General features: G+C 39.7%; 1 protein-coding gene across 1 annotated transcript in view; it reads left to right on the top strand.

The window, feature by feature from the left end:
• The first annotated feature begins 1,162 nt into the window (after positions 1-1,162).
• LOC122972694 (guanine nucleotide exchange factor VAV3) overlaps positions 1,163-26,815 on the top strand; it is a 94,658-nt gene continuing 69,005 nt past the window's right edge. The window contains exons 1-2 of the mRNA XM_044339950.1: positions 1,163-1,587; positions 16,934-17,050. Of these exons, the coding sequence (XP_044195885.1) occupies positions 1,381-1,587; positions 16,934-17,050 (324 nt within the window). The 5' untranslated portion in view covers positions 1,163-1,380. The remainder of the gene's footprint in view (positions 1,588-16,933; positions 17,051-26,815) is intronic.

The raw sequence follows: 26,815 nt of genomic DNA on the forward strand, positions 1-26,815 counted from the left end.
GTGTCACTCTGTACATTTTCTATGTTTTAGTAAAAGGCTTATTCTTGAACCATGAAAGTAAACATAAATTTCACAGTAACTTAGGACAAATATCTAAATGTCACTTTTGTAAATGTTTGTTTACATGTTAGCATGGAAGTATATTAAAAAAACAAGAAGTGGTTCTGTTTGATTTCTCCAGAACAGAGGAATTAGTGGTAGGAGGCTGTAAATTGAAATGGGAAATGACTTTATTAGATGAGGAAGGAATCCTAATTGGTCTATCATTGTAGAGAGTGACAATGTGTTTGTTGGAGACTGTTTGTGAGACAGCTGGTAGACTGAAACGGAGGAATCAATCCAGAACGTACACCTAGAGATTTGGAAAAGTGAGAGTTGAAATACAGAGTTAGAGATACTGACTCATAAATGAAACTAGCTGAAACAATGTAGTCAGTTAACACAAAGAAAAATGTCTTTCTCTTTTAGACGGATGCCAGGTAGTGCCCAACATCCTTTTTTCTTTTTTCAAAATAAGGAAGCACAATGTTCTCAAACCTCCATTTCACTGACTTTGAATACCACAAACCCATATGACTCATGATGTTTCTCTGTGACAGATGACACATGGCATACAGTAGTTAACATCAGCTACAGCATCAATAAATACTGTACCAAAACCTCTTAAATATGCAGTTTGTCTTCAACATTTTAAAAAAATCAGCAAACACACTCATGCAAATGAAAAATTAAGAGTTCTAAAAACACCTTGCAGCCATGCATTAATATATAAGAAAATACTGTACATAAATCACATGTATACAAATACAACACATTGCCTGTAATGTGTTGATACTGTAGTTACATTTGATCATGGATCTTGGAGAGTATTCATTATCCTATAGATATCCCAAAATTATTTTTTAAAAGTTTAAACTAAGGAAATGCGTGTTTATTTCTTTACAGCCTATGTTGTGTTTCGCGCTTTGAAACATTCAGTGTGGTTGTGGGCTATATTTTGTAATTTCTTGCACTGTAATTTCATACATAGTACTCAACGAGCCTATGGGTTGCAAGCGGAAGAGGTGAAGAGCTGGGTGAGGGGGAGGGAAGAGAGACATTGAGAGAGAGAGCGAGAGAGAGAGAGAGAGAGAGAGAGAGAGAGAGAGAGAGAGAGAAGGGTGCGCTCCATCCACAGCCTCAGTTCACCGGACTGTCATCCTCCGAGCGGCTGCCTGCATCCCTGCCAGCTCTCTACCGCGGTCCAGCTCTGTTTTCATCCAGTTTTACAGTTGGCGAATACAGCATGGATACGATTTAAGACGCACCGCCGAGCCGCCAGCAGTTTCACTCGCTAAAGAAACAAATTCTCTTAAAGCTCGTCCTTTTGAAGTCAGAATAATGATGGAGTATTGGAGGCAGTGCGCGCTGTGGTTAATAAACTGCAAGGTGCTTCCAGCTAACCACAGGGTTACATGGGAGTCTGCACAGGTATTTGACTTGGCCCAAACCCTCCGGGATGGAGTCCTCCTCTGCCACCTGCTCAACAACCTGAGACCCCAGTCCATCAACCTGAAGGAGATTAACCTCCGACCTCAAATGTCACAGGTAAGAGACGACCGTAGGCAACCCTAATGCCTGTTCCTTCGTCGCCAAACTACAACTTAGCCCCAATGGAGAGAGCGCAACCAGACTTCGTTAAAAAATAAGCTAGTTTAAGGTTTCTCTTCTTCTGAGCAATTGTACATACCTGTATGAACATGACTGGCACCTATTATAAACGAGAATAGCTATATATAAAATTCGGCATGATGTGATACACAAATTAGCACTTGGTATATAGAAAATCTCAACTTTAATAAATTTGGTTACACCGCTCGTTACCGCCTACACGGTGTATTTTGGTGGCGAAAAATTGTACGAATAACAAGTCGACAAATTATATTAGTGGAAATTTTATTCACCCAATGAGTGCTTGTGTGTTGGATCTGTTCCGAAGACAATGTAGGCTCCTAATCAATGAGGAGAGCTCTTAAATTTTGTTTTATGACATGAGGACGCTTGCCAGGGAGCAAGGAAACACTAAACTGACAAAGAATTGAACGGAGTTTGGTTGGCACCTATCTGAGCGAACTTGGTGAGATATAAAAGTTGCGCAAAGGTGACAAACCCTCCCACTTTCCCTCGGTCTTTTACCTAACATTATAATATAAGTTACTTATATTGACAGACTGTTTTAGTAAACACTGAACCGTTATGTTGCAGGAGCTCCTCAATCTGCCCTCTATAGGTGATGTAGACAAACAGTGGATAAAGGTGAAGTGGGGATGAGGCTTTGTTGTGTGTTATCCTAATAAGAGAAGTGGATTTATTTCATAGGATTAACCACATGAATAATCTGGTATATCACTGCAATATCTATTTTTATTGAGAATTTAAGCAAGAAAGGGATTTGTTTGGCTTGCCTGGTAATAAAAAGGAACAAAGGCACTTATTATGTTATTATTATTTAACCAGTCTGGTTACATTTTTGGTTTGTATTTTATTTTTTTCGGTATTGCAATACAATGTAACTGTAACATGCTGTAAATACTACTCTACAGACATCTTTAAAAATTATTACTACTGCTAGAGTTCCCAGAGAGACAGATAGATAGATAGATAGATGGATGGATAGATAGATAGATAGATAGATAGATAGGTAGATAGATAGATAGATAGACAGATAGAGAACTGTGGCTACACTGCTCCTGTTTGTCAGATACCATCTGCTTCACAATAACAGGACAGCTGGAGTCAGGACCAGATTAATATTCGCCTTCATAACAGTGAATCTGTGTTTCTGGCTTGGTGACAACACACAGTGAGGTAGACACTCACCTACTGATCCTGCAGACCTGCTGCAGATAAATTTGACTGTACCAGTGACACACACGCACTGAGACTAGTCTGAAGTGGGTGCCCTAATGCTCTCATCTGATGCAAAACAGGTGATGTAGGTTTGAATATCAGTTCTATGGATGCACTGTACAACTGATGGAGAGGGGGATTACGCTTGTTTCCTGGAAAAAGCACTCTGAACGCCATGTCACAGCGGCACGGTCAATATGATATGCAGTTACTGGTCTTTCTAAATCAAATTGGATATGTGCTGTTCAGCTGCAGCACACAGGTCAAGAGGACAATTTAAATAAGCATAGAGGATTGTAATGTCATCAATGGCAATGAGAATAACTGTTGAAGGATCTTTTTACTCGGAAATTTCAGACCAAACTAGATTGGGGATGTAAGAGGAGAAGCTTATTGGTCCATTTACATTTACAATTACTGATAAAAGGACGTCAATAGGTCAGTGTTTGCTGTCAGTCATGACATAATGATATACAAGAGAGCTGCCATGTGTCAAAAGGTTGTGAACCATACTTTTGCTCAGTGCTCGGCCTGGCCCAGCCTGGCTTGACTCAGACTGGGTTATTTATAGTCAGTTTGTTTTATGCTTGGGTGGATGGCTTACTCACTTGGTGAGCCAGTCATGATGCTACATTCAGAAGCGAAATTAGCATTGTAACATGCAAGTTCATGCGTGTATGTGTGCATACTTTACACCCATACTCTTGTTCTATAAGGTGCTAGGTGCTTGTTACTGCAGCGTTTTTGAACGACATTCCCCAGAGGTCATCTGTGTGTCTAGGACAAAATATTATCATTGATAAAAGTTTGAGGTTTTGAAGGTTATTCTCATTTCATTGCCTCATCAACCATGGCGGTTGTAACAAGTCATGCAAACCACCTACTCCGAGATTTAAAGTGCATCACTTCCTGTTCACCAGACAATTTATACTGGGAAACACCAGACACTTGTCAAATACGAACATTTTCATGACCTGCCGATCAGTCAATCAGTCATTGTCGTGACAAATGTGCATTTACATTAAAATATGATGATAATTTAATATTTTATATTGGTTCTGGAACTTTACTGCTTTATTTCTATGTCAGTAGATCATGAGTGGCTCCCCCTTTCACACACTTTCACACCATGCGATGCTGGATAACAACTCCCTCTACGAGTGCATCAGTGTTCAGCTAGAAATTGGTGTCATACCCCGCCAGCAACTTTACCCTCCCTGTCTCCTCAAAGTTACATTTACATAACTGAGGGTGGAGTTGCTTCCCTTTCACTGTGCATAATTCATGAGGGCCGTGGCAGCCACTTTATCATTGGCCAATAATAACACATGGGACGCCGCCGTGGCCTCACTCAAGGGACCTCTGAGATGGAAAGACAAAGGCAGTGAAGGGACAGGGCTACAAAGAGCCTGTCTGGCCTCCATAGATGCATCTCCAAGGACATAAAGGACCCTAAAGGGCTAGCCTGCTGTGCTGGTGTTAGCTGCATAATTAAAGCACAATGCATCAGAATCTCTGGAGGGTTCACATGTGTGATGTTGGCATCAGGACGGGTCGCTTCTCATTCTGCAACATAAATTGTGTTTAGGTGATTTGTATGGGCTGCACCGTGAGTCAGTTCTATTGACAAATGGCTTCATGTAAGGGCAACAAAGAGCCAGCAAAGTGCTTGTACGCAGGATGAAAAAGCAGTACAACTATGAGGTGAAGTAGCTTGGATCAGTGTGTTTACTGAGGAAATAAGTTGATCTGTGCAGTTGCCTGTTCTATGTTGTAAGATTAGGAATGATGCAATGATTAGATGATTGGAGGACCCATATGTTGTGCTGTACTCTGTGCATGGGTGCATGAAATTGTGCAGTTTACAAGGTTTGCGAAACCCTTTAAAATGAAGAGCTCAAAGTTCCAGCTAAGGGCTTCAGTTCAGTATAAAGTACAATTTTCACCCTCTTTGATCACTGTTTTACAGGGCTGTAATGATTCAATTACATAGTCTAGACACTGCTCAACCACAGCAACTGCTGCATTTTGTTTTTGTACCAGAGAAAACACCACATAATCAGTAGTTGTTTTTGTCTCACTCTGTGAAAATCAGGGGTTCACCATCATGAGGAACTATGGATTGCAAATATGGCGCAACAAAAAGACCATGTGGTCAAACAGGCAGCATGCAGTCTTTCTGTCCTTCTGCTTCTTGGAACATTTGGGTTGGTGTTCTGCTGAATCTTAGTTTTTACTGAGATGATTGCAAATGTCTTTCAAACACTGCTTGTAGGAGTTGTTAGGAAGGGAATTAATCTCCTTACAGTAAATGAGTGGGTTAACTAGTAAGCTAGTAGACTGTGACAAAGAATGACATCAATGATGCATTCAGTACAGACTGAAACAACTGCTTAAATACAGGAAAACCAAGGTTCGGTTGGGCTTAGAATGTGTTATAGCTGGATTGAAACTGAAATCTTGAAATTTGCCCTGACACCCCTAACTTGTTAAACCTACTATTGCCTTGTTTTCCGTGACACAGGATTATAAGCTACAGATTCAGAATGAGAACATTGTCGCGAACCCCACCAGCTGCTGAAAGCCTCTCACACAGACCAGCCGTGAGCCTCGACATACACAGGAAATCAGGAAATGGAATAGAGGAAGGAAGTGAAACTAAACATGCCCTCGATCAAGCTCAGACCAAAGTACTGAGATGTCAGACAGACACAATGAGGAGAGAAGTTGCCTCTCTTCACACAGTGAAAAAACCTACTTTGCTCTTCACACGGGGCTCTTCAAAGGCTTCAAGGCCTGTTCTTCATTTTTGGAAAGTGAAAGTGTGAGAAAGCGAGTCAGGTCTAATTTTAATGAGCATCAAGCGGCAGAAAGTGGTGCACAGAGCAAGAAAAAACATCAACACACAGAAGAACAAGAGAAAAAAAAAACGCATCATGAATTTTACAAACACAGATTCTAAACCAACATGGAAATACCATGAAGACTTAATTAAGACATTTATGAATTAATTATCTGGTTATTTTAATGCGGTGCAGAATACAGTAATGTTATAGCTAGCTAGCAGGCATAGCTTTTAGCATATTTCAACATAGACCCACCGCTGATGCATGTGATTGATTTATTATGCCAGAGCATGTTTTAAGCTGTAATCTTGTGGGAAGACGACTGCAACATCAGAGCTAAGCTGTGACCTTTCTGCTAATCATACAACTCTCACTTCTTCCTCTTAGATTCTGCTCAATAAATAACGCAACAGATTCACACAGAATCTTGCATTTTGACAGATATGCAGCAGGTGTGTCCTGATTGACAAACTGTGGGAGACCTTGGCAGGCATATTACATCTGTACATATAGTACACTTTGAGAATACTATTATGCATTATAAATGGTACATATGTATATTTTATCAAGCTGAGACCAAAGTTCTGTGATGTCAAACAATGAATAGAAAAAGCTGGTTTCACACAGCGAACACTCCATGCAGCAAGCTTCAAAGGCTGCAAGGCTCGCTCATCACTTGCAAAGACAAAAGTTAGAAAGAGATAGCGTGGGAGAATGAGAAAGACAGAGAGAGAATGTCTTGATTTTCCTTTGGTTCCTTCAGAATAAGACAATTCATATGGGCGTAGAAGACTAGTTAAAACTTACAGCCACGTAATAGTAAAAACATAAAATGAGATGTCCCAAACAGCAAAAGGACATTTTTTTAATACTCTCTATACTTTTTGGGTAGGAGTATGGGTATTTAGTGTGATCTCAGAGGAAATAAAACCCACTGAGGCACTGCCTCTGTAAATGAAATGTCAGTACTTGATAATAAACCAGAACATGGTCTGAGATGAGTGAGGTGTGACTGTGTAAAGTGATGTGGTGAAGTGTTAAAAGTACTTATTAATACGTAATGCCTCTTCTGTGTGTGTGTGTGTGCGCGCTCGACACACACTTTAAAGTCATAGACTCACTGTTCATACAGTACAACACACAGTCTCCCTCTCTGTCTCTCCTTCTCTCCCTGTTCCACATCCACAATCTTGGACACATGCTTGCATATTACATTTATATTCTGTCATTTGGCACTTTCACCCAAAGTGACTTACAAGTGAGGCAAAACAAGAGAGCATTAAATGACAGTGACTCAAAAGAGCCATGGTACATTCTCATATAGTTGACTGAGTACAAGTGTAACAGGAAAGAGAGCGAGACAGGAGGTTTTTTTTTTTTTTGTTAAAAAGTGAGAAACGACTGAAGTAGGCAAGTGCATAAGAAATACCTTTAACTTAGCTTATCATAAAAATATGTTTGACTCATAGTGATATAAAGTAAGCATTTAATGAACACAAATCTAAAGAGCTCACATATTACTATTCATATAAACCTTTTACAGTTCACGTTTGCTACAACAGATGTTGCAACCCCCACCTTCTAGTTAATCAGCTAGATAATTGCACTCACCTGGCGTTCCAGGTGTGCTGTAAATCAGTCTCAGATCAGATGTTAAAGTAACCAGCACTCCAGAAACCCAGGTTTATGAAACACTGTAAGCAGCAACAGTTGCAAATGAATTAAATCCAGAATACATTTATACAACCACACACTGACTCCAAATTTTTATTTGACATTTTTAGGCTATGGTATTTTATGTGATTGATTATTTGAGGAAACAAAATCATTGCTTTACAAAATTGTAAATTTGCTGCTTTCGTTGTTGTCCATCATCTTGTGTTGAAAATGTCCCTTCCTGGGTTGTTTCTATGGGAACAATAAGGCGTGAAGGATGAGTCAGGTTTAATCAGTGACCACACTTTATACTTAACATTCTCATCCATATTGTATGCATACTCATCAATTTGACCTTCTCAATTTGCATACTAATATTGCACATAGTAAAAACTGCCTGCTATTAGTATGCAGTATGCACGCAGTCGGACACAGTTTGAGTCCCTTGATGACTACCCCTGAGTAGCAGAGGCCTTGCTGCCCCCGTTGATTCATTTTGAAGAAAGCATCGCACCTGTCACTGTGTAAACACCACATTACTGCAGCCGTGCATGACACGTCAGCGCAAGGCACCACCGCCTCTTGTTTACGATTCCAGTACAGCGTAATGCAGTTGCACTGGTTTGTTCCGCTGTGTCACCATGATGACATGCATATTCATGGGCTCCTTAATATACAGTGACATGGACACAGATATTTGCAAAGACAAGATTATATAGCACTCGTACACATGCACAGTGTACTGACCTTTCGTTCCGTCACCAAGGTAACAAGCCTGCACGGCAGCCAACCGATAAAGGCTATGCTCCAGTGCACATTAAAGTATAGATGATGTATATGCTGATTTTATTAGGAGATATTCAGCGGTGGAGAATGTATCTGCAATCAATGGTTATTATGTTACTCAGTTCTGGCATGCATGGTTCAGTTAATCACTGTTGAGTGCTCTGAAAGCTCTGAGAAAGTCAATACTGTCTATTGTCTTTACTGGTAAACCATCATCATCACAAGTGACATTTTAAGTGTAGTCAGAGGCTTACCCACATCGAATGAGACCTCTCAGCGTACAGTATAATTATGAATATTTTAATAATAAGATTAACCAATGACAATAGTAGTTTTGCCCTTTTTTAAGCTTGATGGAAATGTCAAGATGCTATTTGGAAGACAGTGAGCAGTCAGGAAATGTAGATGTTGATCCAGATGATGCCAGCCTATAACCATTGTCACAGCCAGCAGCGATGTGTGTGCAGCCTTTTACTGCCATGTTCACTGTAGTGGAAACCTGGAGCCACGTGAGGTGCATAGCGCTGTATCAAGCTCTGCAGGTTTCAGAAAGCTGATTTAAGACTCACTAAAACCTCGATACACTGCCTAAAATAGAATTTATGGACTTTTGTATACCTTGTGTGTTTGTGTGTGGGGACCCAGTATGAATATGGCCAACGGCTTCTGCAGTTCAGGAGATTATTGACCCTGCGTCTTTTCCAGCAGGGATAGTTATGTATAAAGCATCCTGTGCTGAGCGACTCAGGGTGTAAGTGATGGATGACTGTTGTCTGTTGGAAATGGGAATGTCCTTATTTGTGTAATGAAGACAGAAGAAGGAAGGGGTAAGAAACCCTGCAAAGAATGTAGAAATAGTAGTGTTGCTCATGCTCGTATGAGATAGCAAACACAAGGGATAGGGCAATGTAACGAGGCTCTATATTGTTTTTATTATTAACGCAGTGCGTACAGTTTTATGGTACACCATTTCCTGTGAGGCTCTAAGCTGGCAGAAATAAAAATCTGCAGAAACTTTGAATTCTTGCTGGCATGAAAATTGACAAATTTACAGTTTATCAGCTCAAAATCTTTCCTCTCACCAGCTTAAATCTAAAAAGCATTTGATAGCAGTGTGCCTTCAAAAACCCATATCGATCAAACCCCCCACCTAAATGGGCACAGACGCACACATGGATCAAACAGTAGTTGACTATGCTTTGTCAAGTAGCACAGCAGAGCCTCTCTCACCCTTTTTTAACAGTATCTTGCATGAGGTAGAAAATCAGAAGGGAGTAGATGGAGGAGAAGGAGGAGGGGTATTGTCTGCTTTATGCATCAGTGTACTGCTCGCACATTTGGTGTGTAAGTTTTACTTTTCAGTTTACATGACATTCAACCCTCCGCCACCTTTTCCCCCTCATAAACCTTCTCTTGAGCCAATTACACATAGCTGAAGCTGAAACTACTTGACCTGCGTCGCCGCAGCCAAGAGGATTCATATCTCACGCAGTAGCACTAATTCAATTCCCTTATCTAGTGGGGGGATGGAGTGAGCTGACTGTATACGTGGGGGTCATCGGGGTTAAAACCAGGATTTAATGGAAAATAGCTTGGGAGACACTTATTTGTGTTGTGGGGGAGGTAGAGAGGTGGAAAGGTAGGGGGGTTTGAAGGGAGGTGGGGTTTCCGCCTTTAGCCTTATTGTCATTACATTAAGGAAACTCAGAAATATGGAGAACTAGCTATATGTCTTTGACTGTAATTTCCAGAGTGGTTGAATCTAAAATTTCAAGTGTGAACAGGGAAAACACAACCTTTTCCAAAACTGTGACATATGATGGCTCAGACAGGGCGGGGTGATGAATTTGTCAACATGAAATAGCGATTTGATCAATGTGCAGCAGAGCAGGACTTTATGAAACATGTGAAATTAGAACGCTTATGTTGCGTGTATTGAAAGACAGTTTTGTTGATCAGTCAGTCTGTGTCTGTCTTCTGACTAGATGATGGCTGTGATGCACAGTTTTTGTTGTTGTTGCAAAAAGAAGGAAAATGAAGAGATTTAGGGGGTTTACCTATTGTTACAGTGATCTTTGTGACAAACAATTTGTAGAGTGGATCGGAGCAGAATAGAACAGAGTAGAGTAAGATAGAGGTTTTAGATGGTACCATTGATTCAAGATTTTTGAATGTTGGAGGCAGTGATGTGGCTTAGAGCATCTGCTGCAAATAGAAACCAGAATTTTGAATATGACCAGACTGATCCTAAGCTTCTTGTGTGGAAGCATGACATTTTATAGATGTGAAAATTACCCTACACCGTCAGTGATGATGAAAAATGATGATTCCTATCATGATGATTCTAAGTGTCTGAAATACCAATTCACTGATCACCACAGAGTAAGCTAGTGTCTATAATATAGGGAGTTATGAATGAGTGAATGAGGAAGTCATTTCGGAATCAGAACATTACTATTTTTATTCACTTCCTGTGGAAACTGAAATGTTTCGCTTGGCTGTTAGGCCTTTGCAGGTGTGTGTAGTGTTATTAATTAGTCTTAGAGATGCTACAGGTTCTCTGGAAAAAGCTTGTGGCCTATAAATACTTTGTTTGTCTAATCTTCACCTAAAGATGGAGATGACCAATGAGCCGTAGCCTTGAAAAAACAAAATAGTTCCTCTCAGGAAATGTGATAAGAAAAGAGGTGATAAGGAGGTTGTCACCAACTAAAAGGGGGTATTCCGAGCCATGAAAGTGACTGGAAAAAGTGACTGGAAAGACCATCTGCTTTGTCAGTGTTTTTCAGTCATGTGCAGTTGTAAACCAAGTCTGTGGATTTTCATTCCAACCCAAGAAGAAGCCCATTTCACAGTTTAATGCACCTTAAACCAGAAAGGAGAAACGATCAGTTACCACAATGTACTGCTGGAATAAAAAGCTGCTGATCATTGCTTAATGTTGACAGTATTCCATTAAGATAAGTAAGTTGATGGGTGTCTGGCCAGTCCCTGTTGCCTCACTGTCTGCTGTGATGACCCCAGTCTCAGGCTGAGAGAGCGTCAACAGACCTTCGCCTACGTTCCACCTCCCATTTCCTGGTTACACAGCTGACAAAAGCTCCTACATGACATGGATGTGACCTGATCGCTTAGACTGTGATTTGTCACCCACTGGTTATGACTTTGAGTCTTGACAAAAGAGCTCCACAGATGAGGGATGTGGACATTATGTCATTCACACCAGACACAATCTCAGTGACATAATCCAACAGAGGTTTGAGATTGAAAGACATATATGCTTTCCAGAATGGTCAAATTTTTTTCTCTCTACATTGCTTAAGAATAGTTTCTTTTCATTATCTTCTTCATTACTTTCCACACTACTATCTTTAAGCATATGAGAGATTCAAACAGGGAGGGAGCTTTTATCTTTCAAGTGAGATTCTTTGCACAGGCCTTGATTCCCTCTGCAAGAGACTCATCCATTTGATTGTCATTAATTGATGGCCAACGAGGTTTAAACAGTGAGACGGCCAAACTCTAGCTGTCTTTTATTGCAGTGATCTATGAGAGAACAAGAACAGGATTTCATTAAGCCCCACAATTCGCACAGGGACCATAAAAGGCTCCAGCTTGTTGCTATGGAGCTTTGACTTGTATGAAGGAATACATAAGCAGAAACTGGATACTTATTGTGGATACAGAGCGCGACCTGGCTCATATCAATAGCACAGCAGCGAGATGGCTTGTCTTACAGGAATATTTTTTGCCTTATATTCCAGATGGTTGGTCTGAGAGATGAAATGCTCGAGTGGGATTTTAAGCCCTCCACACACGGGTCTTGTATAAGCAATGCATTTTGATCCAAACTGAGTCAGTGTGGAGCTTCCTGCTGAGATGTTAAAGCTTAATCTGTCCCTAATTCCTCATTCTTTACAATGAGGTTGTTTGCAGGTTTCATTAAAATGCAGAAATAGGTATACTAACATTGTTGGTTATATTTGCCTTGGATTTGTTACAGTTTCAGTTGGTACATTTATGAATCCCAGGTTTAAAATAATAATAACATAAAACCTGACGATATTGATATTTGAGAGTTTAAAAAAATTCACACAACAATTTTTAGCTGGTAAGTTTTTTCATAAACACATAGAGTAACATGAACAAGCATGTATTGTATTGTATTTATTTATCGGGACAGTTTACAGTTTTTAACATGAATGATGTACTGCACCAGAGTTAGCTCAAAGCTAATTTACATCTATAGTCCCCCACAATCAAAACATACAACAGCACAACAACAAACAGTACAAAGCAAAAAACATGCAGAACACATTATTCAAAATACAAAATACAAAGCTACACACAATAGCACATCACATACGTAGAGAAGGGCTAAATATTTTTTTTAAGAATAATTAGTACCAAGATATGTACTGAGTGGGACATTTTACAGTTGAGAAATAAAGTCAGAAGTCTCTGGTGGACAAACAATGTGTGACGGCAATGTTTCTACATGACCTAAAATGTATCTTTAGCATTCCTGTACAGGGTTTTCTCATGGATTATCAGCCCAAATGATGGAAACAAGATTATCACCCTTTGAAGTTGATGCTAGCATGCTAGAAAATAGTTGCTTATTTACACATTCAGTGGATACGGATAAGCGTTAGCATTCATTTGGAGTTGTATTTCTGGCCACCTGGTTAATGTATAATATTAACTTTTCTTGAGCTTTGCTTTTGGTCTCCACCAACTCCTGTGAAAAATATCTGGCTTTCTTCACCAGCTAGCTGCCAACTTTGTCTTTGTGCTGTTTAAGATGTGTTGAGATGATTTGAGAGAGGTGAGAGTAAGACAATAAGTTGTGGGCAGTAAAACCAAAATGGAGGGAATTTTTGGAGTTGGGTGACAATTCTCACTACACATGAAACCTTTTATATACAAATAGTCATGAACCCTTTGTTAAGAATATTGTTTATAGCCTCTTTAAATTTTCAATTGTTGGCAAATATTAGCATGCTAAAGTAAGATGGTAAACATTAGCATAAGCATTGTCATTCTGAACATGTTAGCATGCTGATTTTAGCATTCAGTTTAAAGCTCTGCCGTGCCGAGTAAGGCCTCACAAACCCGCTAGCATGGGTGTAGACTCTTTCAGTAGAAATAGTCATCAATAAACATTTTCGTTCAAAGTGTATTCAGTTTATAAACCCAGAGCATACATAAAATGACAAAAAATATTTTAACATACATTTTGATTTTAGTTTGCCACACTGACACTAGCTTATAGCTTACATACAACAAATACATGCAGATATAGACATGCATTCACAAACATACTCACACACGTTCACACAGACACACACACACACATTAGGCCATTCACTCCCTGAGCCCCACAGAGTCACTAATGCAGAAGAAAAGCTGTCAGTGGAACAGTAACTGGTTGCTTCATGCTGCTACACTCTTGTTAATACAATTCCCCCTCTACTGTCTTCAGCTCGGTGCAGCAGAGACACGGTCTTTCATTTGCACTCTGTGAAGCTGCTTCCCTCAGATAATATACTGAGGTCCTTTGGGACTCTCCAGAGACTCCAGGCAGACAAGATGTGCTTGTCTGATAAAAGAAAGTGATGTGTACGAGTGTAAACATTCAATATTATTCACTCACTGCTCGCTCTCTGCTTTACGCTGCCTCTTATGTCAGGCTCACTGGCTGGGGGCTTTTTTCTCTCTTGTGAAGTCATCTGTAAAGCCTAATTCAATTGGATTGGAAAGGCATTTCATATTGATGCATGGGCATGCGCCATGCACACAAATCTGATCTCACTTTGTACCACGAGGGTGAAGGTGTGAAGGTTATGTCAGAATAGGTTCCACTGCTTTGTTTTCCAAGACGATACTGAGTTATTTTCTAATAGATTGTCTAACATGAGCACAGGTAGACCTCTGAACATGGACTACACATATTAACAGCATGGTTCAGGGTTGTGCTCCTCTTAAGGAACAGGAAATGGTTAATGAAATCTGTTTCCTGTTAAACCTGTCACCCAAGATGAAAAAGAAGAAGAGATGGTGAAGATGCGCCGTTATATGTAAACCTATCTCTGAAGAATTTCCAATTAGCTTAGATTGCAAGTGCTGCAGATGCAATAACTATACTGGATTTCATTTGGAGAGAGTGGATGAAATGGCAACTAAAAGTGAGGTGACGCTGTCAACAAGCCTCAACTCTTTTTCATTTCTGCCTCTCCTCTCTGAAGTTTCTTCATGACACCTTAAATGACTCAGCAGTTTTTTTATGACTCGAATAACATTGTGATATTCAGACATTTTTTTAAAGCTGCATAGCCATTCATGTTAGAGTATTAGTTTCCAGTTTAACTACAGCTTTGATAATGAAGTCATTTTTCTTGCACTGTTTGAGTTATATAGTCCCCCTCTGAATATACTACAATGTAGTGTCCTAAGTTGTCTTTTCTCATTCTGATGCTGATCCTTTCTTACTGCAACACCTCGCTGTTCACATATACAAGTCAAAACCACACAGCTGGTCTTTGCATATGTGTTGGCAGTGACATCCTGTTATCTTTGTACCCTGCATGTCAGTATTGACACATGTATATGTAGCTATGTAGCAGTTCCGTCATGCACACAACACTTTGCATGGTGCCACATAATCCATGTGTAATGATCTACTTTTGACAGATGAGCCTTTATTCCTGCAAACATTTGAGCGTAGGGGTAAAATAAAAATGTAAAAAACTAGCTTCTAATGCCCGCTCTGCTCTCTAAATCATCAAAAAAAAAACCACCACAATGCAATTCAGCTAGATGAAGTCACCTTCTTAACCCAAAACCAGAACTGTGGTGGACAGTGATGTGGCAAAAAAAAAAAAAACATTACTTCCTGAAACATTTCTTTCATCAGCATCCTCTTTAGTTCCACCCTCTATCGGCCACAGGAAGGCTAACGGGCGTAAGTCAGAGATACTGTTGCATGTTGGCTAACTACAGTATGTTGACACCTTCCCCTTCCCTTCCTGCCTGCCACTCTGCACTCTTCATAAAGAGAGTTCCCAGTGTCTGAAACCACTTCAGAAAGTCTTACTTAAATACTGTGGCTTTCCCCCAACGTTTCTTCAGTTTCATTGGTGTTGGTAGGCAGCATTCAGCGCTAACTGTGGCATAATTTGGATAAATGGCGTTCGGGTGAAACCCCTTTAAGATCATTAGCTAAAGATTTTGGTTGCAGACGAAGCAGAAAACATTTACATTCTCAGTGAATGGCCTTGTTCATTAGAGGAGTTACTTATTGATCATTTGATTCAATTTTTCTCTGATCAGGGTGCTCCATCAGCTGTAATTAAGCTCAGTGTATGAAAATGAGCTGAGAATGAGTTCCTGGCCTCTTCCTCTACATTAGTGTTACCTGTAATATGTTACTTTATTGTTGCCAACAACCTTTATTCCCCCCATATGGAAATTAGTGCATGACTCAGTTTGAAGCTGTCATGATATCAAGTAAAAGTGGCATTTACAGTATTATATGACAATAGAATATATGTATTCATCCCAGTACATTAAAGGTTTTACAGTTGCAGAAAAAAACCCTCTGGTTCTCAAGAAGTGACGTATTTTGCTTTTTAGGTTAAAATTCCCCTCCACTCAAAAATATGTTTCTCTTCTTGTTCCTACTTTTACTGCGCTCATTGAAAATCTGAGTGTAAGGGCTTACGAGCCTGATTTGTGACTTCACAACTAGTTTGGAAGCCAATCCCTGTCCAGTTTGCAACAAGTGTGACGGGGGAACTGAAGCCTCCAGTGCACAAACACTGAGAATGGACTTTCAGGGTAGTAGGAAACATCTTCTGTGAAGTAGTCAGTATTATGACTTATGTACATATTCATAGATTCTGGAATTTTTATTGAGGTAAAAGGAGTAGATGCCATTTTAAAGATTTTAAAGTGTTAATTTTTTTTTTGAGGAAAAACCATACAAGAAACACATTATTGTTCCAAAAATAATATTTTTATATGTTTTAATACATGCCTGGAGGGGATATTTAAGTGAAGTTAAAGCCAAAACTTGCTAGTAAGAATGAGCAGTGAAAAACATTTTTTGGAAGAGAAGTATAATAGCAGTGAGGTCTTAAAGACCAAATAAAAAAGAGGGTTAAAATGTCGACATGTTTGTCTAAACTATACTGTCGCCAGCTTTTGTTGCTGCTAAATTAAAGAGTTAAGAAATTACAAAAGAACACAGTGGAGATTACAAAAGCACTCTATCAAACTGTAAATTGATTTTTACTGTTTGTTTGTTTTTTTTGTTCACATGATCTTAATGGTGACATCATACTGTACCAGAGAGAGTAATTAATATCTCTTCATTTCTTTCCCTGCACTATTGAATGATCCCCTCCTAATTACCCACTACTCCACTGTTCTACTTCAACAAGAAATACATCATATTAATGAAACAAGATGCTCTCATGGTGGCTATAAACATTGATTCATCTATCTTTTAGAGCTGTGGTCCTCCAGTGTGTCTAGCAGGTCCTCAGCTGCACGCCCTGATTAGACAGTCAGAGCGAAAGCTAGCAGGCAGAATAAAAAAGGAGAAGACTCTTATTCAGTGGCTTAAAAATACACGTATAGCTCTGGAAATGAAAATGAGAAGACATTAACTCATCATATTGTTCATATATATCATACTGTTCATTCACAGTTGACTCATTCACAGATGAACTCTTTCTCTCTTCTCAACACAGTTCCTGTGCCTGAAGAATATCAGGACGTTCCTGGCAGCATGCAGCGAGATATTCGGCATGAAGAAAAGCGAGCTGTTCGAGGCCTTTGACCTTTTTGACGTCAGGGACTTTGGAAAGGTAAGGCAGGATTGCTCAGTGACACAGCAAGAGATGGAGGCTTTTGCTTTCTAGAATAGTTGGGAACGACAGCCTGCATCCACCCTCACTGTCTGCTCAAGCTGTCCCCGTGGACTGAATTGAATTAGTCAAATGTGCTTTTACGCCCACTCATCATTGTGTAGAAGTTATGGAACTCAGTCAAAATTATTTATAAGTGAAAGAGCTCCTTTATCCTGGACTTGGATTTTAAATTATAATGAAGGTCTTGGTGCATAAAACCCAGTGTGTGTGCTTTTATTTGCAAAGATTCATAGAAGCCTGGCCTTTGATTTGGCTCAGCTGAATTTTGGATTATCTTTGCTCAGTACTTGTTTATCCTGATAGTTTGACATTTTGGGAGATATGCTTGTATGCTTTCTTGCCGAGAGTTAGCTTAGAAGAGCGATACCACCCTCATTTCTGTATGCTAAATATGTAGGCAGAGCCAGGAGATGGTTAGCTTAGCTTAGCATGAAGACGACAACAACGATTACTTCGTAAACACAGAAAAAACTACAGCCCCCCATGAATAAACTACAAGTGCAGCACTATACTTGCGTCATCGTAACTTGGTTTTGTATATATCCTTAAAATTCACCAACGCGTTCTTCTTAAGTAATTTTTCAACTTTCTAGTTGTAATCTGTGCTGTGTAAAGACTTGTACAGTGTTCACTCCTGTCTGTCCTGCTGTTGTTACAGACATGTCTAAGCTAGCTGTTACTGCAACTTGCTTCCAGACACGACTCCTCTGTCGAGCTGTGATGTTTAGTCTGCGAATGTCAAGGGCTTATGGGAGATGGTGTTTGTTAAAGACAGCTTAAAATCATAAATATTGAATAAAAAACAATATGAGAACATATGAAGTGAGCTACATGATGTACTGTAAAGAAAAGCTCTGTTCCGAGGCTGGACCTTTGGTTATTGGTGTAGTTACAAATGTGAATGAGGTTTTCTTATTCCTGAAACACAATGCAAAAGTTCCGGTTTCACTTCACTTCCCTATAAATATGGTAATTAAGCGAATGTCTTTTCTTTTGGATAAACACGTGCTACCAGTTTCCCCCCTGTTTCCAATCTTCATGCTAAGCTGAGCTAGCTGTCTCCTGGTTGTAGCTTCATATTCAGCATACAGATGTGAGAGTGATATCAATCTTCTCATATAACTCTCAGCAGGAGAGCGAATAAGCTAATTTCCCAATGTGCCGAACTATTCCTTGAATGGCACTACAGGCGCTAACATACACAGTCTGAGGCCTTATTGCAGCTTTCCTCATACTCCTAAACTCTGAGCTAAAGCTGAAGTAAGCAACATGACCCTGCAGTTTAATCACTTCCTCTCATTAGGGTGAAAATGCCTCAGTGTGCAGACTTTACAAGGGGTTACAAGTCTGGCCTTGGGTTCATTACTTTGATAGGACTCTCAGTCTTTGCTCGCTGTGAAAATGTCTGCGGCTCTTTGACAACCCTGCTGCTGCCCCGGGAGGTTTAATTAGTAAAAGAGAGGGTGCTGCTGGACGCTGGTGCACATGATATGAAGCGTTGAGATGACAAGGTCACGTATCTGAGCATAAAATGTGTCATTTGTGTATGTGTGGAAGACACATAAACATGTTGATTGATTAGTTGCCTCCATTTAATCATGATAGAAATCAGTAAAGAGGCCTCAGAAGTGGAATTTAGAGCATAATGGGAAGCTAAAATCCTCCACTGACACCCATAATCACAGTAACATCAGTGATATTAATATTATATTATGTCATGTCATCACAGTACACTATTTATCAGTTAGAAGGAAATTAACAGTGTGGTATCTATGATATCAGAAGTGAAACACACTGACTGTCTGACACTGACAATTTAATTTCTAGTAAAAAGGAACAACACAGATATTTTGGTTTCCAAATTAGTGTCCATTTATCAGGATTTTTGTGTGTCTATTATGAGATGAGAGAACAAAGCTGCGTCCTATAAAGAAAATATATGACTTAAGCTTAATATACTGTAAGGTTTCGAATGATTCATGGAAAAGCACCTCTAAACATTTGTCTTTTGAACTTCCCTTTTCATTGTGAACATGGTGGTCGGGGAGCAACACTCTACTGGGAAACGAAAGCTAGCAGCTTGTGAAATGAAGGGCTGTGAAATTGTGGTTCAGCTGTGCACTGGTAACCTGGCAGCCACCGCAATCGAGAGGGGCAGACTCTTGTTGAATTGCCTTTTCCTTGTTTGACTGAACTTTTCAGCTGAACTTTTAATTGATGAGAACGTAATCAGCAAAATCATCCTCAGCAGAGTTTGACTCTTGATAATTTTAGTGTTTCAACATCCCCTGAAAAATATTCCTTTAATGAAGACTCTGACTTATGAAAGATATGTTAATACTGTCTCTTAGATGAACTTGTTACTGAAGCAGTATCTATTAAAAAATTACAATGCACTAAAGATCTTATGAAAAACTATGATCCTTAGAATAGATAAGGGACCATTGAAAGGTATTACATGGTCAACAGCTCATTATTTATCCCTGTGTTGCTTAAATATTTCAATTTTGCTGTTATGCCAAGTTGAATTAAGTAGCTGAGAGAATTAAGTCATCTACTCATTAAGTCATTGATAATTAAAACACATTTGCACCGCTGGCAAATCAGAACCAACAGTGGCTTAGTGAATTAGGATACGCAAATACAAATCTTTGTCTTTACTTCTGAAAACATTATTTTTTTGTACTGTTTTGATTAGATTTGCTCAACCTTGTGATGTTACATCCCTATGTGCACTAGTTTATGCAGAGCTATTTTAAAGAAACAGTCACAAACCCGCCCCCCCCGCCATGTCTTATCAGTCTGTTCAAGTTTACCAATCATTTAAATCCAATGAAGTTACAACAAAACATGGACTTTCAACAGAAACGGTTGCACATGTCACATCGATTGAACCATCTTGTCAACTCTCATGATGCCCAAACAAATGTCAAGGCAAATAAGAGGAAGCAACAAAGCCACCTCATGACGCCATATGTTTTGCAGTACAGATGTTCTGTTTGTTAACCACAGCTGTTTGAATGTTTGAATTCTTCCCTTTCGAGTGTATGAAATGGCCGTCACACAGCAGCAGGATCGATATGTGTGTCTCCAATTGGAGAGTGTGCTGTCTGCGATTGACGCACAAGACAGGATTAGTGAGGATATAACAGTAATTAATGTTCTGTGTTTTTGTGCATCATGACTTGTATAATATTACAGATTCCAAGTGTATCCACTTGGAATCTGATTTTGGAGTAAAGCAGCTGCCCTCGGGATAAGTCCTGTACTCCATCAGAACTGGGAGGACAGTTGTTTTATTAGTAGAAGTTCAAACTCTGTTTCCTCTGGAGAGTTAAAATAATTTTTTGGGCCTGTCAAGTTTATTATTACAGGGAGTTTCCAGTTTTGCAGCTTACATTGTCTCATAATATTTGCAGTGGCATTAGTGCCGTTATTGTGTGCATGAAGGCAAATCCATGTACTGAATGCACACTCTCCAATAATTAAATGACTAAAAATATATGGTTAGTTAATAAAAACACATTTTACTGTACAATAACTATGTTTTCTCATTGCACAGATAGGTTGATCATTACACACAGACAGGAATATCAGTGTTTCGTAGGCTGAATCATACATTCAGCTGCTTTTCTACCATTGTCATCACATTAATGGGATATTTATTACATTTGAGGTGGATAATTTTGCTTTCAATGCACTCCACAGAGGTGTTACTACAACAACAACAAAAAAACCATCTCCTTTTCTCCTTCCAGCCCATTTAAAGGGTCAGTTCAATCAAATTACTAAAAAACAAATTTCCTCTCTTAGCTTTAGAAGAATCTCTTCATGCAGATAGTCTTGTTTTTTCTGATTTTGACACAATATCTGTCTCTGAGATTTCTGCCTCCACCCCAATACAATGGATTGACATTTGTGCTGCTTTTACAGTACTGAAAAAGCCTAACCCTAACCCCAACCCATCCCCAAAAGTAAAGCTAAAATCTCACTCCAGCTGGCTGACGCCAGTTGGCAACCCTGGGAATAGTTCAACATTTTGGGAAACAAGCTCACTCACTTTCTTGCTGAGAGTTCGATGAGAAGATCGGTATTTAGCATACAGATGTGTGTGAGAGTAGGATTGAAAAAAAAAACAACTGTTGCTTCATTATTTCACATTTTCTCCAGCTGTTAAGGCACACAATTTCCCTCCAAGAAAGAAAGTTTTGAGAGTATTACCCTCAAAACGTACTTTGAGACTATAGATATCCCAAGCAATAAATGCCCTTATAATAACTCGCAAGTAAATGGCTTAATGGGTGAAGTCTCTGTCCAATTAGGTGACCAAGATAAGCTGTCATTTCAGCCTTTAAGCACAGACTTATTTTCAGTTTTTCTGATGTCTGATTTCACCCTCATTTTCCTCCGGTGATTCTTGTTGGCTCGGGCAGAACACTTTGATGACTCTCTTGAGTGAATCCCGCATTGCTTAGAGTGACTTTAACATCTCTGAAATTAGACAGCAAGCCGGCCCCGTAATCCTCGCTTGGCTGGCTCTGCAGAGGCTAATGGAGTGAGGAGAGGAGGGAATGGGTGAAGCTGCCACTCACCTGCAATTCCAATGGGTTTTTTTTTTCAGTTTTAAAAATAGCTGTTGGACTGCTACTGAATAAAACAACTGTGCCTGTTTATTTTAGAGTTTGTGTGGTAGTCTTGATAGAGTCTGCGTGAGGAAACACATGCTGGATATCTCTCTCCGGAGCTACAGCAGTTATGCTGTGTAATCTTAAGGTATTTTCCTGCCTGCTGTTATACCGGACATGTTTTGAACTGACCTTAGTTGAGACAATCTTAACAATACAGCCTGAAAATTCTTCTTGACTTCTCTACCTTAAAAGCTAGGAAGGAATCCAGTGGTAAAAGAGGAGTCCCTGAAGAGATTCAGTTCTTAGAAAACTTGACTGGACTCAAAAGGAGACGTGAGAACTTGTGAGAGTTTCTGATAAGACCCATACACCTGACAAACAAAAGCTTTTGGCTTGTCGGTGTTCTTGCACTCAAACTAGGAAAACACACAGACAAATACAGCAGGTCTGTCTCTAGCTCTTTTTCCTCAGGAACATCTGGTTTGCACATCTGTGTTGTAGACACATGGAGGGCTGGGGCTCTGTAGAGAGAAGACAAACTCGGTTGCTCAGGGCATGCACACACACACACTAATACACACCTAGCAGAGAGAGAGAAAGAGAGAGAGAGGGTGACTGAACACCAGGGTTTATGGTGTGCATTATTTAAAGGAGAAATTGAGAGCTACAGCATCTTCTTGCTGTTTCAGCCTTGGGTTGTGACATGATTGAAAAAACATGCTGCCATCATCATCCATGAGAGTGAATGACTAATTGTATCATTTCAAAATAGATTCAAAGTGCTGACAGGAGCTTTCCAGCTTCACATGATGGACAGTTGCTCATCATTTGGAAAATTTAGTGTCATAATCTGACCTATTAAATATTGCAGTATACTTGAAGTTGTGTACATGTTGAAACCAACAGTTACTATAGAAATATCTTTGCTGCTGTTCAGCCACAGGATTGTCAGTTAAAGTGACAGGATTTCATCAAGCCATACATTCCTATCTCACACAGTGTTAAAGAATATATCACCTGATATATGCACTTTAACTGATACAATAAAACACATTCAGATGAATAAGCATACAGTTTTTTTTTAAAGTAGGGAAATAACAGCAATAGTTGACCATATAATATGGTATCATATGTGTTTTTCAGATCCTAAAATTTGTGTATGCTCATTTCACCACTAAACTTGATATTCATAAATACTAATTACTAGTACTAATTTATGGGAGTTATGTGTGACTTCTTTGTGTTTCCGCTGGTTGTCTGACAACGTCACGTGAGGACAAGACTCCAGGAAGTCACTGCACCCCGCCAAGTAGTAGTCCCCAACATAAGCCCATGTAAAACTACTAACTGTTTTTTTTTTTTGAACAAATGAGAAATAATGTATTAATTATTGAGCTTTTAGGTGGATTTAGTGGATTTTGTTATCTTTGGACAGAACCAGAAACTATTTCCCCCTGTTTCTAGTTTTTATGCTAAGCTAAGCTAACTGTCTCCTTTATATTTAACAGAAAAATATGAGAGTGGTAATGATCTTCTAATGTAACTCTTGGAAAAAAAAATAGTAATGTCAAACTATTCCTTCTGAGACTGTCCTAATGTTCTGTGAAATGACAGCATTTCTTGCCATATTAACATTTTTAAATGTGAAATAAAAAAACTGAATTTTCCATGAAAAAACTATGATTTAAGACCCTACTTTGAATCTCAAAAGATTCAAGACTGTGGAGACACAGAAGCACAGCTGGCTGACTGATGAACAATGAGTCTCATGTGGGCTGATTCGTATATGGCGAAGTAACCTCAGATCATCTGCTATGTTCTTCTCTGTAGACTATGCAAATTTTTCTTCACCACAACTTCCTTTAAATGGGACAGAAGATGCCACACCTGCATGTATTTAGTCGCGTTATATGTAAATAATATGGCAATAAGAGATTGATGTGGTGCGCTCTTGTTCTTGCAGCTGCAGCCTATTCATCCATCTAGCAAAAAAATTACCACACTGTATGGTGGTTTCATTTATCTGACGCAGTTCTCACATGTGACACCTTTTAATAGCTTCAAATTGAGCCCTTCACACATAGATACTCTCAACTCAGCCCGAGTGGGATCTGCTCTATTACCATCTTCTACCACTTGCTCTCCAGCATTTTGAAGAGGATGAACATGCTGATTGTGTGTGTGTGTGTTTTTTGGAGTGGGGGTTGTGGAAAATGACAGACATGGGGAGGGGAAAGCAGCAAAGATTGAAAGGAAGAAGGAGAGAGAGACAGGGAGGGTTTATTGATTAGTGTCTTCCTCCTCAGTTGACTGTGATAAATTTAACTGTGGAAATCCACTAAAGGGGAGATGCATCTGCAGAACAGTCCCCCCCCCCCTCATCATCTCTCCTTCTCTGTCTGTCTCTTTTGTCCTTCAGCTGTGCTCTCTCTAGCAGATCTGTGTGGTCAGATATCATATGTCTGCTATGTGCTAATGGATACTTGGGGTGTATCTTTGTACTGCATGGCTAAGCTGCAGCAAAAGTGGTCCACAATTACTTTTGAGGCAGGTTTTAGTTGCCACCATTAGGGGTAAGATGAGTGCAATGGGTGGCCTTTTATTAAAAAGAAAAAAAAAAATCACATATTGGCCTGTGTGTCCTCTACATCTAAATGTGATGGAGGTTCCTCCCAGACTATTGTTATCTGCAACTGGATTACCAGAGAAATCTTTCTAGTGTGGTGTAGGAGGTTTTACTTTACAGCTTCTAAGGGTGCCACTCCGTTAAACCTGCAATTAAACCATCAGCCTAAAGGAGATGTGAAGCCACCTAAAACAGATTCTTTAGTCTGGCTGTAAATGTAGAGCCTTACTTTCTCATAATGGTCCACATGCTGTTTCAAAGGGTTTTCTGTCCTCATAGAGAAACCCGATAAAAGAACACAAATATACAGGAAACACTGAAATTATGGAAGTTTGTGGTGTGAAAATATGTCCCACAGATGCAAAAACATTTGGTTTGATTTTACAAGCAGACGTCTGTTTGTCTGCCCGACTTTTGGACTTGTCAAAACACAACTGTAACCAGTAACACTAATAGTGGTTTCATTCCAACTGCTATTCATGCTGGTTTACTCTTAAATGGAGCCATCATTGATATTATCAACTACACCTTGTCTGCCATGATGTAGGTCGTTGACAATCTGGGTTCTCTCCGGTAGCTGAGGTCATTGATGTGTCATCTGCAGGCATGAGTAGCTTGACTGATGAGGTTGACGTATGCATGTGGAGAGTTCGGGATTTTTAGGGCCAACAGACTCAACTGATTCAACTGAGAACAGAAACTGAGGGCTAGAGGGTGACGCAACATGAGCAGGGCATTTACCCACTTCTGATTTTTGAAATAGTGTTCATGCAGGCCTGCCTGAGTGTTAAGTCAAACCACCTACTTGTGTGTTATTTTTTTTTACAATAAAGACCTTGTAGATTGAAAGTCAATCTTGAATCAAACACAAAGTCTCTGCATTATCACAAAAAAGAGTAGCTGAGGTAACACAGGTTTTACCCACCCTGTTTACCGCTTCAGCCCTGAGCTGTATATACCAGCTATATATCACCTGAGCTCAGTCTGTGCTGCAGAGAAATCCCAATTGTCTGGTTACTGCAGAAACAAACACATTAAACTTGCACTGTGGTTGTCATTTACCTTGAGTTCCACTGTTCGTGCTGTGTGCGCCGTGTGCGCTTCACTTACTTTCACATTCAGTGCGTTTGAAGTTTGAATTGTCTCTAAAACTATTTGATGGAACCTGCTGTAAAGCTGTTGTGCTGAAAGCTCTGTGGATAATTCATGGACTCCCAGTGACTGACTGCATGACAGCTGCTTCCACTGGAATCACACATCTCATATCAACTGGCATTCTTCGAGCGTGAATGCACGCATACGTCTCGCTGAGGATCGCACGGCCAGCAAAGCTCTCCGCCTCCCCGCTGACCGGCTACAGCTGAAGTGCCTCTGTGATTGTTTCAGGGTGTGAGAGGGTAACTTCTTTGATGATTGTGGACATGTGTTTGATCCCTGTGTGAGCGCAGTGGATGTCTTAGGTGTGGCAACTATCACCTGATGGCAGGGAGGGGGCCTCTGTAGGGGTATTTCATCTAGAAACCAGAGGCTGCTCAATGCGCACAGACAAAATATATCTTTTTAAAAGGTGTTTGTTGCTACTAGAAATGTCTACACTGTATTTTACATCGTTCAGTGTTGGGTCAAAAATTTTCATATAACCTTCTTGACTTCATTACAGCACAAAAGGTGCAAAGTTGACACCCATCCAGCAACAACAGAGTAGAGGTTTATGCTGAGCGTGTGGAATGATTTTTTCATTAAAGTGCAGGTGATACCTCTGTTGCCAGGAAGTGATGTTATCAGCTCATCTGAATCAACGATAAATCTGACCGCAGCTCAGAAACTCTTTCTTTCTTATTCCCTCATGGAAAAAAATACACATTGCAATAAAACCAGTGTCCCAACCACTAAAATGTGGCTGGATGACTTACATAACACCTTACATTTGAAAAAGATTTGGTTTGCTTTAAGAAATAAACTCTCATTTTGATTTGGAAACCTCTCATTAAGTACCTTGCGGCTTGAAATTAGAAGACAAACTATATTTACCATCTGTAACATTTCATGGTATCATGTTTTAATACAGGATTGATAACCCCTAATAATGTCTACACTGTGGCTGCTTGAGCTAACATTAGCTTCACAGACTGACAGGACAATTATATGAGATCAATAAATGGTAAATAGTACAGACACAAGCATGCAGAGGGCATATTAACCAGGTAACAACCAAGAACTTCAGTTTTGTCGTCACCAGCTCTTAACATTAAGCTACAGTTTATGTGCTGACAGTGAAATCAGCTGTTACTGGCATAAACTTTTACTTGATATAGCCTGTTAAGACATTGTCAAATATGTACACTCTCAGTTCTTGCGATTTGCGCTCTTTTAGATCACAATTTTAATAGAAAAACAATCAATTATTTAGCTCTTGTACCTTAAGTATGCAAGGAAAATGGATAGCAA

Source organism: Thunnus albacares, chromosome 21 (assembly GCF_914725855.1).
Source record: "Thunnus albacares chromosome 21, fThuAlb1.1, whole genome shotgun sequence".
NCBI lineage: Eukaryota > Metazoa > Chordata > Actinopteri > Scombriformes > Scombridae > Thunnus > Thunnus albacares.